Below are 18,296 nucleotides of genomic sequence, written 5' to 3' on the forward strand. Positions count from 1 at the left end.
TTCGTGCTGGACCCTTCCTTCAGTCGTGGTAACCAGAGCCGAGCACAGCTTCTGTCCAATTCACACTAATAATTGCAGAAACACGCCCGTTTAGGGTCCAACTTGCTTTGTCTGAAGAAAGGAACGCCTTTTCCCTCCCGGGCACCCCACTGCCCTTCACAGAAGTGACTCCATTTCCTCACACACATCGCGGCCAGGACAGCCACCATAGTCACAGCCTCATGTCTCCCAGGGAGAAAGGCTCTCCACCAGGGCTTCAGCTCACCCGGACAACCGTGCCCCTATTAGACCCCGGTGAAACCAGCGCCCCCCTCATGGCCCCACCCGGGGCCGGCCCCTGTACCCCATGGGCCAGCAGCCCGCACCGCAAAACATGCCGGGAATTGTGTCCGCCAGCGGCTTCGTTTGCCCGCCCCGGCCTCCCTTCGCGGTGCCAGGGCACGGAGCATCCCTTGGCCCGGGACCGCTGCACCTTGTCGGGGTGCTCCCTCCTCCGCCGTGACCCCTGGTCATTGCTTGTGTGTGTAGGGATAGACGGAGACAGGACGCGGCACGGCTCCTCACACGACTACAACTCCCGGCGTGCTTTGCGCCCGGGCGCCTTATGGGGGGGTGGGGGGAAGATGGCGGCTGGTAAAGCGAGTCGGAGAGGTGGCTGAGGTGAGTCTAGGGCCGTCAGGAAGCGGTCTCTTTTTTGTCTTCACCTTCACAGCCGTTTCCTTTCCCCGTTCTTTTGCTCACTTCCCCGCTCTCCGCGTTTGGGAGCGAGGAGGACGCGCTAGATAGGCGGGCGCTGAGCGGGGCAGCGGGACCCCTCAGGGCGGCGGGAGGGAGGCGGGAGAAGCAGCCTCAGAACGTCGCCTCAGCCCTGTAACTTGGCGCCCTGCATGCTGTGGGCAGCGCGGCTGACTCGGGATAGCGTGGTGGGTGCTGCCCACCACAGACTCTGTCCCGGGGGCCTGTGATAGCGAGCGGGACCCCCAAGTACTTTTCCCAGGAGAGGACTTGAGGTCCTGCCACTACTGAGTGGTCCCTGCGTGATGCTACTTCAAGAGGTAGAGACCTTCCATGAGGCGATCATATGTCAAAACCTTGTTATCAGTCGCCAGTCGTGTCTGATGTAGTGAGATATCCCAGTAGCTTCAGCCTGAAAGCAGCGAAGCAGTGGAGAACTGTGGCTTTGGGATTTCCCGGAGCTATTTTCCGTCAAATAGGCGATAACACAGCGAGGTATTGCTAAGCATTAACCGAGCACAATGCAAATGTACAATAGGGCTACACTGTGAGCTTTCTTAAACAGCTTCATCTTCTGCTTTAATTGTGCAGCATGGAGCCATGCTTTAGATAATTGAGGTGTAAGTCCACAAATCCTGTTACTGAGAACTAATTATAGTACAACTTCTCCTTTGTTGTGCTGAATACACCTAGGAAGGTATCCCATAGCTGAGATGCTAGGAAGAAAAGATCCTGGTGTGGACTGAGAAATCTCTGTGCTCTGTTGGAGAACTTGTGGAAAATCCTGTTACTTAGAAACAGCGCTTTAATTCCTACTTCAAAATAAAGTTTGCAATCTCAGATGTTTTACTTTATAAAGCTAAATCAAATGTTTGCTGTGCAAATTGAGTAGGTGAGCTAAACCCTGAATAACAGACAAGGCTTTGGGAAAATACAGGTCCTCTAATTCCTGAAGCCTTTGTAATGCATTCAGAATAATTGGAAGTCTTTTCTGGAGTAACTTTAGTATTCAGGGCATCCTGCTGGAAGCCTCTGGGTATGGATGCTCTGAAACATGTGAACTGTCCCTGAGAAACTGGTCGTTTGGGGTTGAAATCTTGATTGTAGTGTTCTGATATGCATAAAGGCTTATGCATAAGTTTTATTTACACCTTTCAATAACACTTAATATTTGTCCAAAAAAAGGCTGCTAGAATGGGATTAATTTCTGATTCAGGAAAAAAAAAACAACAAAACACAAATAATGGGAATTAGAATACAGTTTATAATTGAATAACTGCTTTAAAATTCAGTAGTTAAGTTTGCCATCCTTGTTATGTCGTTGTTATGAAAAAGTTTGCAGTTGATGAGCAATAACTTCTCTCTACTTCTGATCCAAACTTGTACAGGAGAAAAGAATAAACAAATTTTATATTACATGCAAGTGGAAGGAGGCATTAGAATGCTCGTCAGACTTGGCAGTTGAACTTCAAGTATAATGAAAGGGGTTAGTACTTCTAATTATGAAATCTAAGTTGTAAAATGCACAGGTTAGAAACAGCTTTGGTCAGTATCAGGCACGTTTAACTGCCCAGTCTAACTCTGTAATGAAGCAGTTATTGCAAAATTACTGTGTTATTTTTAAACAACTTTTGAAGACTTTTTTTTTTTTTTTTTTTTTTAGGTAAAAGCAAATCATGTTTTCTATAGTTAGATTAGAGCAAAACCTATTTATTGATGGATTTTTAACCCTCCACTGGCAACATGTGTACTGGGCAGAGGAGCATTGCTTTTAATTTTGTTAATGAAATGGGTATTGAGTTAAACTAGCCTTTGAGAAGGGGGGAAAGGTTGCTAAGGAACACTTATTTAATGTGCAAGGTTTTTCTTGTCCTGAAGCTGTCTGCTCAAGGCTGAATTCTCTAAGGTGAGGAAGGACAAATGTCCTTTTACGTGTGCCTGTTTAGCTGAACTGTCCTGGGTGGGCAGCCTCATTAATGCAGCCAGGCTCATGCAAGGGTTTCTTCTCTACCTGAGAAAGCTAATTTGAAATAAAGTCAGGTACTTCCATAGAACTGCACTGTGGTATGTGAATCCATCTTATATTGCATTTTTTGGATTCTGGGAATTACTGTTGGAGCCTATCTGTCTATATTTAGGAATGAGCATGTGACATGAATCTTGCATTGCACTGGACATTTGCCTGCCTTCAAAACTAAAGGCCTTGATTGATTTTTTAAAGTAGGAAATATGGGTGGGGAACCAAGTGATGTAAAATCTTAATGTGTAGTGTATTTTTATGTTTTTTAGTTCATGCCTGCCCAGCTTATGTTGCCTTTCTGACAGGTGCTTAAACCTCTCCTCTTCTTTGGCATAATTTGGAGGAGTGGATAGGTGCCCAGCTGGCAATTTTGTTTTGAATACTCAAAATCAAGTTAATAATTGGTAGCATTACATAATACGCTATCATAATCGTGGACTTACTGGTAGAAAATACAAAACCTCAGGTGTGCTGACTTCTGTTTCTTTGCTTGGAGCACAAGGGTATACATGTTTTTCTATTTTAGACCTTTTACAGAGATCTGTTGTTTTACAGCAAGACAAGATAAAGATGTCTGCTTTCCTGTTTGGCTTTCACTGACATTTATGGAATCTTGTGATAATAAGAAATAGTTTCTGCTTATAAACTATCTTTTAATTTCAGATCCCAGTTTAGTTAGAGTAATGAAGAAAAAAAATCACATGTAAGCATGTAATGGAGGAAGATGATGATTGGAACCAATAAGTCAAACCAAGAGTAGTTTTATTCCTGTTAGTGCAGCTTGAACCTTCTAGTACAGGGAATTGGCTTTGGATTTCCTTATCTTAGGCAAATCATTTAAAATCTCCTTAAAACTAAACTGATTTTTTTTTTTTGTTAAGAAAAATGACTTATGTATCATACAAGTGTTGATCTGCCTTTTAAGGTACATTCACTAGCATTACACTTTGATTACAATTGTGTTTAGAATTATTATTGCATCTTTAGGAAAACAGAATAACTTTAGTCCTCCACAGAAAGTAGACATGACTCTTAGTTACCTCTTTAGTATCCAGGGTCAGCTGCTTTGCTGCAGGAGACATTTTATAGGCACATAGCATCCTTAAGTTGCTTCTGGTCATCTGTTAAATACCACAAAATTACATGGAACATGTTAGTATGTGTTAGACTATTTAGGAAACTAAATTATATCTCATGATTTACCATCTCTCTGTTTTAATTATAACCAAGTTCTACTTCATAAAATTCTGTGTTTTGTTTTGTTTGTTTTTTCTTTTCTCTTTCTTGATATGCAAAATGTAATTCAGTGACAAACAGCAGAACAGGCTCATGATGGGAAGCTTCTTATTTTTAGTTCTGTTCTAGTGTAGCAGCTATCAGCATCTGGACGAGCCAGTGATTGAGCACTTTATGGAGAGGAAATTGTGTAGTCTGTTCTGCATGTAGAAGCCAGGCCACCTCCATATTGAATTTTTGGTCCTGTTACAGATCATAAATGATTAAAAATCTAGTGAATTATTTAAAAACAGAACCAAAAGTCTTCGAGTTGGATGCTTGTCTTAGTTGCTTGTGCAGCTTTTCTAGTAATTTCTGCATAAATATCTTCTAAAGGTTGTTGATTTTGCTGGCAACAAGAGTGTTAAAGTAGCAAAATATATTGAACACCTGATTGCTTGTGATGGTTAGTAAAGCAAAGTTTGGCGCTTGACTGCCTTGAACCTCTCATCAGGCTCTTTGCATTTTTATGTTCTAATATGTCAATAAATGTCTTCTGTAATCTCTCAGCCGAGTTCTTAACTACACTCTGTATTAGAGATTTCACTTTTCCATGTGTCTTTTGAACATCACAATCAACAGCACATTTCCTTGTAGAAAATTATGCTGCTACTAACTCTGTCCTTGGAGAGGGACATGCAGCCTTCTAATAGGGTAGCACATGTTAAATAAATTGCTTTGAAGCACTATTTTTAATCACAGTTGCTATCAGCAAATTAGAACCCCTGATTGAAATAAATGTACAATAAGAATAAGGTTTATTTTTAATAGCTATGAACACTGCTTGTGTCTTGTGACGGAATAAATGTTTATTCTCACATTATCATTGCCTGGAATTATAGGTATTTTGGTGTGCATATATAAACAACTATTAGCTGAATATTATTATTTTTTTTTTTATCTGTGGGAACAGTAACTCATTCCCTTTAACTGACATTTTTTTTATTGTATATCGCAAGGTACATTTGCAGGGAGGTTGCATTTGGCAGTTAATGAAACTCAGATGCGCTGCTTTAATATAGAAAAAACTTCACAGGTTGCATTTTAATGCTCAAGAATTAAATGGTAGATTTGGCTATTTTTATCCCCAAAATAGATTGTCCTAACTTCAGTTGAGTTCATTGTATTAGGATACCCAATTGCATCAAAAATCCTTTGAGCAACTATTGTTTATAGTAATTTGGTCTTTGATTTAAAATCTGCCTTTTTTTTTAAGACTGGGAGCAAAACATTCTAGAAAGTGCCTCACATCTTTTGCAGCCTCATTTTTCCGTGTACAGAACAGAAACCTTTGGCAGGTGTTTCTCTGGAGAAGTGGTATGATTTACATTTGAAGGGGAAGTATCCTGAAAGTCTGTATAGCATTTAGCATCCTAAACAGTGGCAGTTTGAAAGGTCACCCTAATAAATACAGAGAAAAATGTTTACTCAGGCATCAAATACAAGAGCAGAAGGACTAAATTTCTAGCACTGGCAAAGCCTACATTTATTCTAGTCAGATAAAGTGATATCTGGGTTTCTGTGGTAACAGTCTCATGCTGGAGCTGAAGAATGTGACTGTGGCTCATTCTGCATAAGTTACTATGTGTATTTGAATGTAAATTGTCTTAAATTATTGTCTTGACTTTTTTTTTTTTGTTGTTTTCTCTATAGTTTGTAATAGTTTTGCAAAATTGAAGACAGATTCCTGATTGACAATGCCTGGCAGTAAGTATTGTTAGCTTAAGTACATTAAAATGGTATTTAGGAGTGTTTACTATTATGATATTGTTGTTTGGGAGTTAAAAGTTCTACCAAAATTAACATTAAAATAAACCAAAAGAAAATATGATACTTGTAATCTATAAGATATTTCTAATTTCAGCATTATCCAGCCTTTGCTTTTGTGAATCTCTGTATCTTTTTCAAAGGAGCCTGGCATAGACTCTGCATTTTCCTTTTTGATCCGAATTTTACAATTTAACATTGAATTTTTTGATTTTAAAATATGTGCTGTAATAGTTGTATTAAAAAATAAAAAGACATTCTGATATGTCTATAAACTTTCCTGAGGAAAATTCCAAACATTGCTTATAGAAGATAAAATTACTATTTAGGATATGAAGTGATAAGACTTAAAATTTTTAACATTCAAACTTAAATGAGATTCCTGATGCAGATGCTTCAAAGAATCAAATTATTGTCTGCCTTAAAGAGTAGCAAATTTCCCTCACACAAAGGCTTAAGTTGTGAAATGTGTTGCAATAATATTAAATCCAACTAATTTTTAATTTTTCTATTTAGAAAAATCCTGCATGGTCTGTAGTAAAATTACTAACATCAGGCTTTGGGTAAAGCACTCTGCTTTATCCAGAAGATAAGGAAGTCTTCATAAAGTTACAGTAACTATCATATAGAATGCACTTTAATGATAGTTTTGTAATAAATTTCACAAATGTTTCATTTCATGAGGAAAATATTTGACCTTTTTTTTTGTTTTACAGTGACCTAAAATTTGTAGGAAGTTGTGACTGCTGGGTACCAAAAATGTTTTACAGTAATTCTATGTTATGTTGTTTGAAACCACAGTCATGTAGCATACCTTAGATGCTTTCTGCTTCTGTGGTAAATAGTTGAAATTATTTCTCTACGTAAGACATGAGGGTCTGTAACAAAGTAATGGCAAATACATATTTTATTGTACTTGTGCATAAGAATCAGCTGCCATAGATAGTTTTGACTGTGCTGTGGTTCAACTTTTGTAATAGTGTTTCACTGCTGTGCTTATATTAAGGCCTTTATCATAGTAGTCACTTCTGCTTTGTAGGAGTTTGTGGCTATTTTAAACAAACTGGAAAAACAGTATTATTAAACTGCAAAAGTAAGATGTTTTTGTTTTTCTAAACTGGGTAGGCTTATGTTCAGGGTTGTTATTAACACCGTTTATCCTAATGCATGTGGAGTCTGCATTACTACAGTCAGATGGAACTTAAAGGAGATGAAACCAACTGGTTCCAATCTTTACCTGTAGTGAGACATTCAGAACAATGAAGCCATTTAGTTCTGTTCTGTGTAGATTTTTAAGGTTTTAAGTGTATGGATGAAGGGAAGGTAACCTAACAGATGTGTGTGCATTGCAATTTGTATGAAGTAACAGAACTTTCTTAAATGTTTTCCTTCCAAAAATTGTGGTGATGAAGAAGTATGATTAGATTGCAATGCAAACAAGCATAACTTCTCATCAGTGTGCATTGAGACAGCCTTCAAGACTTCAACTTTGTTGTTTGTAAAAGGACAAGCTTCTGCCTGCTAATTTAGGATTGTTCTGCAGGATTCATTTTAGAGCATATTGACAAAACAGGTTGCTACTATTTAGTGGTATTTTGAAATCTGAAAGTATTTGTCCTTGAAATCTAAAAAAATCTCAGTTGTTTGTAAAGGCTGGGGTTTTATTTCTTTTTTTCCCCACATGGGGTTCTCTCATCCCACACATCAAGAAATGCACGGAGCATCTTTCTGAATAAAAGATGGAAAAGGCTGTTAGAGTGAAATATTAAAAAAAAAATGTTTTCTGTCATTCTAGAAAGATTTTTTTGTAAATAAAGTAGGGTAGTAGTATCTAGATAAAAGGAGAGTTTGATGGAGTTCTTGGGTCATACTGACCAACTCCCTCTCTTCCAGTGTTGTCATGCTTGCTTCCCTGAGTCTCTATATCAGTTAATATTCTTACCCCATTTTTGGAGTACAGTAGTTAGGGAATTCCTAGGTCTAAAAGTAGTGGCTTGGAAAATCTGGAGAGGTCAAGATACTGGCATTATGGACAGACTGGACAAGGAGACATTATTGGTCTTTCTGGGGACTTTAGCTGTTCATAGAGATGCTTTAGAAGTCAGTCTTGAAGTTATTGTACATGAAATGTTCACAGGACAATCTGCTTTTTGTCTCCTTTAATATTAACTGTTCAAAAAAAAAGTCATGTGGTCAGACCTGGGTTGTGGTATTGAGAGGGAGAGAAATGAACGTACACAGTTAACCAAAGGTAATGTTCATCTCATTTAACCTCATCTCTGTCATGTGCTGGTCTTTGCACTAGTTACACTTTACATATTGGATTATCAAAGCTTTCTATTAATGTTGCTATTTAGTGATCCTATTTAAGAATATGGGTACATAGTGCTCCATTGAGTCCTTAATAAAATAACATTAAAGTTTTAGTCTTAGTACAATAATAGCCCATAAATAGGAGATTTTCAATCTGCTCTCTCAATCCTAATCAAAGATTAAGATGTCAAAGTGTTTGTTTTTTGTCTAGCCATGCATGGTAGAATTTTGACATCTAGGCTGTAGTGGAGGTGTAGTGCTATAAAACTGCTGCAGCAGTGTGCAGAAAGCAAATTTTTTCTCACTTCTGTTATAAAATACAGTAGGAGTAGATTTGAGCCACAGCTATTTTATTAACTGATTTAGCTGTGCCTTATCACAAAGAAACCATGAAAAGATGAATTAGTCATTTTAGTTAAAAACAAAACCAAAGAGCTTGTAAGCAGACAGCCTTTGCAGTACAGCCAGTACATGTTTTACATTTGTCACGATTGTGCTCACAATTTCCCTTTTCAAGAGCTGGTGCAGGTTATTTTGTTTAGCACACTTCTGCTAGGAACACGGGTGGTTTTGGAAGGGTTTTGTTGGCCGCATTTGGATTGCAGTGTTTCAAATGCTTCTATTAAAGAAATGTTTTGATATATGAGTTAGCTATGCTTCTTTCATTAAGACTCTTCTTTTTGAACATTATGTTCCTGATATTCACACTTAATCAGATGCTTGAAACACTGTTTGGTAGATGAGTTGTTTTTTTTTTTTTTCAGAAACAGCTAACCTACTTACTTTATTAAATATTTAACTTAAAGGCAGATTTTATACTAAAATGAAAGTGCTTGGACCAGAAAAATGCTGTGTGATACAGGTGAGAACACCTGCTGTCTATAAGAATGTATTTTACTTTTGGTAGTTATGTGTAGTTTGGTGGTTTTTCCCATTTTTTTCTTTTTTTTGGTTCTTACTTATTCTATCAACATAATTATATCCTTGCTTTTCAAAGTTTTGTTAATAGTGATTGCTAGGTTAAAATGATTTTAGCTGCTGATTAGCAGGTCCTGTAACAAAAATTAAGAGAGCAACTAAATAAAAAGAAGGATTTTGACAAATGAAATTTTCCCACATTGTCACTTGAATTACTGTGGTGAAATTTAGTAATATGAGCCTCTCCTATGCTAGTCTGTCAAATATTTGCTAGTTAGAAAGAGAACACTCTGGTTTTTGAGATACATGTGTCAGTTTCGTGGAAAACCTTCCTCAGTTTGGCCTGTTCTTGGCTACAGTGCAGTGACTGTTTTGGTAACTTCAGAGTGCTTCTCTGAGTAGGCTCAAGGCATTGACTGCTTCTCACTAAACTATATTAAACATGTTGTTTCTTCAGTTTTCCATGTGGCTTTTTGCCAGTTGTCTTTGCAGAGACAGCTAGCTAGTCTGCAGTTGATGTGTACCAGGGGCTTCCCTGGTCTTTGTGAGATGAATGTAAATAGAATATTGACCATTGACTAGTGATTGTCTTTTTCTTTGATCTTGGCTGTTACTGCTTTCAGTTCAATTGCTTCATGATCTTTAAACAACCAACCAACCCCTGCCCCCCCAAACAAAAAAACCCTGTTAAAAATTATACTTTTCTTTTTGGCTAGAGCTTCCATGCCAAGTGTAGGAAGGAAAACAGCACTTGAAATGGAATTTGAAATGAATGAATTTTTAACTTCTGTTTAATGTTCTTAATGCATTTTAAGAGGGAGATAATCTTGCTTTGGGTTTCTTCCCTCAACATCAACTTTGGGAAATTAATTTATTTGTCTTTTAAAATTCTAATGTTTATTTTGTATATAACAAGTAAGTAATAACAAGACTGTTAATGAGAAGGGAAGATTTAGTTCCCTGTGAAATACCCATGGTGGCTGGAGATGTATTCGTAAATCTATCTGTATAAATATTTCATGGGCGAAGCATTCTAATGTTTTTAGGGAACATTAGGCCATAGCTCTAATTAATAGCTTTGTCCACTCTTTCTATCTAACATACATTTTTTTCCTCATCTCAAGTATGTTTCTCATGTACCCCTGATACTTTAAAACCCTAAATGGGACCTTCTATTTAATGAAGCATTTTTCATAATTGCTTTAATTTATCTTATAGGCATTAGGAACCCTATTAGTTTTCTGTTGGTATTGTTAACTACTTAGAATAGTGTTAAAATAAATACATTCTAATGCTATAAAATTTTAATTTCCTGGCTAGTAGAGAAGAGTCTCGTGGGGGAGTGTCTCAAATTGCTGTCTGCTGCTTTGTTCTGGTACCTTAGAGGATGAGAAACAGAAGCAGCCCTGTATCAAGTGCATCTTTCCGCTAGTGACCTAACCAACACAGGAACTTGAAAAACAGCTGCCAAGGGCATGTTGTGATTCGAGCTTCCTTCAGGTGTTTGCCATTTGCAAGATCTAGGCCAGTAAAGGAAAGTAACTGTATTTCAGGATATCTGTAACAGTTATAATACTATGGTCACAAAATATCCAATGGATTCTTTAAATAATAAAAGCTTTGGATATGTAAACACTTACAGGCTGGGGTTGTTTTTTTCTTCTGCTGATTTTTCAGGTGTCTTTTCTACACTGAAAAGAAAAAGTGGTAACTTCTGTAAATGTATCCTTTGACAGAGCTGAGTCAAAAATGCCCCCAACAAAACCCAAGATTTTTTAGCTGTCCCAAAGGTGCTTCCCTATTCTTTAATGAATCTCCATGGATTTCTTTAAAGCTTCCTAATTTTGAACAAGTGTTAATTCTCTTCATGTGCATCGTCCTAACCCCATTTGAGAAAGTGAATGTTTAGGAGGAGATCCACAGAAAATGAAAATCACTCATGTTAACAGGTTGCAAATATGTCTAGTAACCTCATTGACATCATTCCTCCTTTCATTCCTTCCATTTGTTTTGGAATACACTTAAGTATAGCCAAGAAAGGAACAATTTTGTTTCATCTATTCCTTATCAAAACCTGAAGAATTTCAAGCTGTGGTCATTTATGTATGCACAATCAGGGCATATAACACAGGAAATCATAAACTTTAGAGATTAACTTAATTCTATTCCCATCAAAGCCTTTTAAACTATACATGTGCAATTCATCAAATGTTAAAATGTAGCTTAATAGTTTTCTCAGGTTTTATTAAAATATAGCTATTGTTGTTATTTACAGAAATCGCTTTGCAATTGGTTTTCCTATCAGTCCATTAACCTTCATGCGCAGAATTGTTTGCTATTGATTTCTCAGTCATGGGACGAAAGGGTAAGAAGGCTCTGCTGATTATGCATGCAAGTGTCCTATTTTTTTATGCATGACAACAAAGGAAAATTGATTTTTGAGAAGGGGGGTAAATTTTCCACTCTGATTAAACGCATGTCTCTGTGGAAAGACCAGGGTAAACTGCTTTTAAAAATATTTTGGCTTTCTCTTTACATGGTGTATGGACTTTCTTTCCTGTCATTGACCTCTAGGATCCCCAGCGGCTCTCTAGAGAATCAGGTACCTTGTGAATTGCTGAGGATGGAAGTTAGCTGTGTACGTGACTCTTGGCTTTTAAAGATCGCTATTTCATTTCTAAAAAGTCAGCAGGAATTAGACGAGAATGAGTAGAAAGTGGGGGTAGGTAGATGAATGAGACTTACATCTACTAACTTGCAGATTTCAGCTAGTGATCATGTCCAAAGGTGAACAGTTTTGGATTTTGAAAGTGCTTAGCTGAACAGCCAAAGTTCTTCTTGATTTCATATTCTGGAGTTTGTGTCTAGGAGGTATACTAGCAAATTCTGGTTTTGGCTGATGTGTTCAAGGGCCTATGACTCTTTACTGATAACCCAGCTGGCTCAAAGAATACAACAAGCCTTTTGGTACCCATGTAGAGGTCAGTGTGAAATTTTCTGACATAGGGATGTGTCATAATTATTCACATTTCAAAAGTTAAAACAATTACAGAATTCTTGTCTTGCACAGGTATATTGAATAATCTTAAGACCAGAAAGTAATTTGTAAACTAAGAAACCTCTTAGCTTGCCTGTGTACGGAATACAAAGAGTGAATCAGTTATATCTATTTATGGAGTGCTTGCTGTTTTCTTGGAATATAAGTTCAAATCAGTAAATGTGATTTTTGTGTAGAATGAATATTGCAGTAGTCTGACTTGCATGCTTTTAATTCAGAGCAAAAAGCTTTAATTGGAGGTAAAGAACTGTTTAACCTTTGATAATCTACATGTGTTAACTGAGCTCATGTAATGAATGCCATTGAACTACTGGTATTTTGTGTTTAAGAATTTTGGCTTCTTTCAGATACTGAATTGTTCTTCTAAAGCCATGTCAGTAAGAATTAATCTTTTGTAAAGATGTGCAAAATCCCTGATAATTATTTGAGAAAAGGTAAAGATTTTATTTCAAAATAAGCATTTTTTATTGCTTTTAAATTCAATGGCTTTTAGAAAAAATAGATTTATACCATGTAAAGTTTGAGTAGAATTCTACACCTCAAGATTTTTAAGAATAGTTGGTGCCTGTATAACTCAGCCTCTCTTTAATGTCCAGCTTGAGATCTGTTAGAGGTCTTGGTCATGTAATTTTTCAAGAAAAGTGCAGTTGTGACTCCAAATTGTTCTTGGACATTGTACGCTATTTTGCTGATTAAGATCTGTACTTTGGCGTTATATGGGTACCGTGAGCCTTTAATTGTGGCTTGAGGATGCTTAGTCATTCCTTACGGAGAGAATGAGTAAGGAATTACAACCTAACACTTAGCTATATCATTATACTAAATCAGTGCTCCTTCCTGATACTTTGTAAAGCTGTTAATGTGAAAGGCAATATGTGAAGATAAATCTTCACAGATACTTTATTCATGTACTTCTGTAGTTCTACCAAGTACAGAATAATTTATGCAATTAAAACAGCTTTTCCTTATTTTCATTAAACAACATAACTGTTTAACGATAGAAAAGGGACTTTAAGATGCTGATACCCTACTTTTGAACTTCGTAGGATAAAATATAAACAGTTATTAAATTATAATTGATCTGTGTCTGGTATGATCGAACTAGCAGAGTTTTCTTGTAATAAATGCAGTGCATGCTGGATCCAGGGCTGTTTCTATATGTGTTTGGGTATTTTTCAAATGAGTTTGTAATTGATATTGACATTTTTCTTCAGAAGTAACAGAATATTATTTTTGCAAGCTGGAGCACTCCTAAGAGCTAATGGGAAGATAAGAACTGCAGGGATATTTTACAGTTCATTAACCTAGAAGGAGGGGTTTTGATGTAAATGCTGTCTTTCATGTCTCTTTTTAAAACTATTAATACCGAAAAGTTGTTGCATAAACTTCTGCCTGTTTGTCATAGCACAAAGTTGTTCTATGGGGGCAGGATGAACTAGGTAAAGCTGTCTACAAAGAAAAGAAAGTCTTTAAAATTAAGACTGTGGGCAGCTCTAAGGATCTGTTCATAACAATATGTAAAGAGATTTTTTTCAAATTTTTGGTTCCAAATTGTTTCATTGCTCTTCTGTGTGTATGTTGACATGTCCAAATTGCAATATCCTGTTTTGTAAGTGCCTTTTGGAAAAATCAAATGAGTAATTGTAGGCACTAACAGAGTGTAAACTTATTGGAAGATTAGTGAGACGATTAAACAAGAATTTGAGTTCCTAACCCTGTGTATCTTCTGGGACTCTGTTTTTCAGAGTAACATTGCAACATTTTTGTTTAAGAGTTTTATTCCAACTGCCCATGGCAGGGGGGTTGGAACTGGATGATCTTAAGGTCCTTTCCAACCCCAACTATTCTATGATTCTATGATTTTTCAGTAATACAGTTTAAACACTTTGTTGCTGAACAGGAGCAGACTGTCCCTGGAAGCATTCAAAAATCATGTAGATGAGGCTCTCAGTGATATGGTCTTGGCAGTCGTGGGGTAACAGTTGGACTTGATGATCTTAAAGGTCTTTTCCAACCTAGTTGATTGTATGATTCTAAGTTTTGAGCCGAGTGTGTGTGTGCCTCAGGAGATTGCTGTGCTGAGTTTTCTCAGTGTAGATGAGAAACACAGTATGGTTCTAAATTCACAGAAAAGTTTTCATCCATTCTGTCTTAAATTGCTTTCTATGTACAATGTGTATGTGTGGGGGCATCAAATGTTATGTGGTATTGAGCTACTTGTATACAGAAAGTTTTCTTTTTAATTAGGAAATGCTTTTCCATAATTTGTGTGTATGTACTGAAGTCTGTAGCTGAGTGTGCTTAAATGAGGGTAAAACTTGTTTTTGAAGCTTTGGCCGTGCTTATGCTGGCATTTGGGATGTTTTCATAGAAAAAAGGATATATAGAACAACACACTTGCATATCATATACAATTCAATGGTTTATGCTGAATTAGTTCAAATCTAGTTCCCTGAGCTATACCTTCTCACTGCATTAGCTTTAAGGCTTCCAGGAAGAAGGCCTGTGGACGTGAACCTTTGCTTTCTTGTCATCAAGACTTTTCATCATGATGCACATGCTTATTTTCTGCAAGGCAGGTGACAGACAGAGTTTACCAGTGCCATCCTTTAAGCTCTCTTCAAATGGTGTGAATGTGTTGTGTTGATAAAATCTTCATGACCTTTCAGAAGTAGGGAGTGTTTGACAGTTTCTTCTGTTGCTTGGTGTAGGGAAGCCACAGTTTCAAAACAAGAAGAGGCTACTAAGTAATACAGAGTTCAGTTGACCAGCAGGGTAGATCTTTAGACATTTTGACAGCTTTCCTATGTGTCAGGGGTCATTCCAGTTTCTTTTGTTATGCTGACCTTGGAATCAAAACATCTGCTGAGAAACAGAACTGTTTATGGTGTTTGAGTGACCATTTGTGTTCCAGTAGATACTAAGTAATCCACATGTGCTACTGCCATGAGCTTATGTCTTTAAATGTGCTGCAATAGAGTGGGAACAAGGTGATAAGAGAGGTACAGATGTTGCAGCTGTCCTTCTCAGTGGAACTCATGGAGGAGTGTAAAACAAGTTTGTTGGCCTTTGAGTGCCTACGAGGGTTACAGCATGCTTACCTGTCACCTGCAGCTGTCCTCTGCAGCCATGAGGTATTCAAGGATGCAGTATTCTGAAACTTGCTCATCTTGGTTAGAGAATAGGTTGAGGTCAAGGTGAAGCCAGGCTTTGAACAGGATAGCCTGTCTGGTACTGGGAGCTTACTTCTATGCCAGAGTCATCCCTGTGCTGGGGTGGCTCTGTTTGCCTGTATCTACTGGTCCTGGGAGGAACCATGTGTTTGGACAGGGAGAGACAGATCAAAGTATTTTGTGTTAAATAGTGGGAAGAGGAGGCTGATGTGATAATGTCAACCCTTCTTTACTTTTTTTATTCTGAATTAAATAGTAGGTAAAAGATGATCTTCTGGCACAGTGCGTTACTGAATGAGGCCTTTAAATACAGTGGGTGTTTTGACAGTGTTTGTTACAAATCTGCTCTGTGCTCTACTGCTTCCCTGGATGGAAGAATAATGCCAGTTCATGTGCTTCGGAGACTACACAAAGCATTATGAGCCTCCTTTTACCTCCACTTCTTCTTTAGTCCAGTAGTTTGCTTATGTCCCCATTTTCACTGATTTATGAAACATCTTGTTGCCAAGTCAGTATTTATTAGAAATGGGAGTATTATGACACACTCTTCTTTTTCCTCCTTTGGGTTTATCCCCTGGAACTCATTTCCCGACTGTGAACCCAATGTTGAAAGCAGGAATGAAAGTTGGGCTTTAGCAAGTGTTTTACTGTGAACAGGTTGTCAGTGCCAAATATGATGGAGAAGGGTAAAAGGAGATGTCTTAGATGTGTCTTTCCAGGTGTCTTCTGTAGTCACTGACAGAATTTCCTCTTCACTGATGACCTTGTTGTGGCCAACTTAATAGGAAGATAGGTAAGGGCAAGAACTAAGAAGCAAAATTCATAATAAGTCATAGAGCTTCTTTTGCTGGAACCAGATTAATTTTAGGTTTTCTTAATGCTGTATTAAAAATAGAGAGTGCTGGTACTATCTCAAGAGTAGGAAAGGAGGAGGCGGTGTTGAAAAGAACAGAAATGAGCAAGCGAAACAAAGTTACTCTGTGAAAACAACAAAGGTGGGAGAAAGAAGAGACAGTATGGAAACACTGCGGGCGGTGGAACTGGTGAAGAAGAATGCAACCAGAGAACTTGATGTAATGCAAAACTTCCTTTTAATGGATTAGAAGTCTTTAAAAGGCATCGTCCCAAAGATAATATCTTCCTTGGGGGTTTGTTTGATTTGCTACTGGGTCTGAAAGGATACTTCATTGAAGAGGCTTAGTGGTAAGCTTTGTAAAACTAGGGTCTTACAAAGACTAGGGTAGGGTTTGGGGTTCTTTTTCATACTTCTTACCGAGTAGCTCGACAGACATTGTCATTTCTCCTTTCCACAAAGAGTTCATATTCAACTTATTTTTGCATGCTTTTCCCTGTAGCATGCTGTGCATCTCTCAGTGTTGATCTGATCCAAGTATAGAATTACACACCTTGAAGTCATACTGCGCCAGAATTAGCTTTATAATTAGCTTTACTGTAAGAAGAAATTCTGGGGAGAAAGCTGTGGGTTTTTTCCATTTGTTTCAAATCAACTGAGCACCAAACTATTTTTAAGAAGAAATATAAAGTTGTCCAACCAAGGTAGTGGATGGAATTTTCCATGTTGGCTGTTACTGTGATTTTGCTGTCATGGCGGTCAGAAGTCCACATTGAGATGAATATCATACTCTCCAGACAGAGATTTCATCTGGACATTTTCTTTACCAAGTTTTGGTGGAGAGAGGCTGGAAACCAGCTGTTGAGAACTCAAATGACACCAGGGTGAGAGGTGGAGGAAAGGAGAGGTTTATGTGGGGGATGGGACCTCATCCTTGCTAAGTGATGAGGCCACTGTTCTCTCTGGGAGCACGCTCCAGGGACATTGCAATGGCTGATGAGCGCGTCCTTACAGCAGTTGTTCTTTTTATAGCAGGGTGAAGAATATTTTTAATTAACTCCCTTATATGGCCAGAATAATTTCCTTGTTCTAAAATATTTGATCTGTTTTTCATAGTGGAAAGGGAATGCCCTTGAAAATGAAATGCATCAACTGATATTAGCAGTTCAAAACCAAGCAGGTATAGTTAGTGTAGTGAAGTGTTACTTTATACACTTTACTCTGGCTATTTGAAACCAATTACTATTTGTTTGTATTTCTCATCTCAGATATAGACAAGTGAAATAAAATTTTAATGTATAAAAGTACTCAGTTTTTACATAATTATATAGTACATTGAGCAACCAAATGTATTTTTAATATTGCTCAGTTTCTTGATATTAGATTCAAACTTTTATGTTAATTATGCTATTTTTTGATAAGGTTCTTTTTAATTTTGTAAGACAGACAATAAAGGTACAGATGACCAGATACAAGCTTGAGACAACAAAAATATTCAGTGAGTGAACATGAAAACTTGGTTCAGGTCGTTAGTGTTCTGCAGACAGTTGACAGCAATATTAGCATTACAGAATTGTGGAAGAAATTCTAGCATGAGATAAATTATACAAACTATTTGTTTTCTGCTTTGGCAGATTTTGATAAAGAGGAAAATAATCTGGCAGCTTTAAGCTTGATAGGCAAAACTTGGTGTTTGATGTCTAAAGCCAGCTTGAAGGTTTTGTGTTTCTGTAATTTTTATGAGTAAGATGTAAGTGAAGATTCAGATAAACTCATTTCAAATAAAACTTTATTGCAATGGGTATTTTTCTGATTGTCACCACAGGGTTCCTTTAATAAACTGAGGTGACAGTTTCTGTGCAGCTCAGTCTTTTATCTGAGTTTCTTTGCGCTAAACGTTATGTTATTAGCACAGGTCTCTTAAGTTTAGAATTGGTATGGAATTGTTATTTGGTGGAAATTTTTAGTTGGGATTTTATTAAAGTCAGGACATTATGATTTCCATGGTTTATAGAAATGCCTATGTGGAAATCCTGTATTTGTGTTGCCCAAGTGGATGTAATGTAGGAAGTAAAACGATAAAATGATGAGATGTGCTGGGAAGCCAGAGAGGAATTTCAGAATGGTGTACCTCCAAACTGATTTTCTACCTGATGTGTCACAATCTTTATGAGTAAGGATGTA

General features: G+C 37.4%; 1 protein-coding gene across 9 annotated transcripts in view; it reads left to right on the forward strand.

The window, feature by feature from the left end:
- The first annotated feature begins 606 nt into the window (after positions 1-606).
- The window catches only part of EFR3A (EFR3 homolog A), a 77,523-nt gene continuing 59,833 nt past the window's right edge, over positions 607-18,296 (forward strand). For 4 of the 9 annotated variants that reach the window (XM_080611016.1, XM_080611021.1, XM_080611020.1 and 1 more), the window contains exon 1: positions 11,278-11,393. In XM_080611016.1, the coding sequence (XP_080467142.1) occupies positions 11,381-11,393 (13 nt within the window). In that variant the 5' untranslated portion in view covers positions 11,278-11,380. Of the gene's footprint in view, positions 661-1,011; positions 1,056-1,152; positions 1,231-2,138; positions 2,222-5,683; positions 5,738-11,277; positions 11,394-18,296 lie in introns of those variants that run through there. The other 5 variants (XM_080611017.1, XM_080611022.1, XM_080611018.1 and 2 more) reach the window with 5 other exon arrangements.

The sequence above is a fragment of the Psittacula echo genome (assembly GCF_963264785.1).
Source record: "Psittacula echo genome assembly, chromosome: 2".
NCBI classification, from domain to species: Eukaryota; Metazoa; Chordata; class Aves; order Psittaciformes; family Psittacidae; genus Psittacula; species Psittacula echo.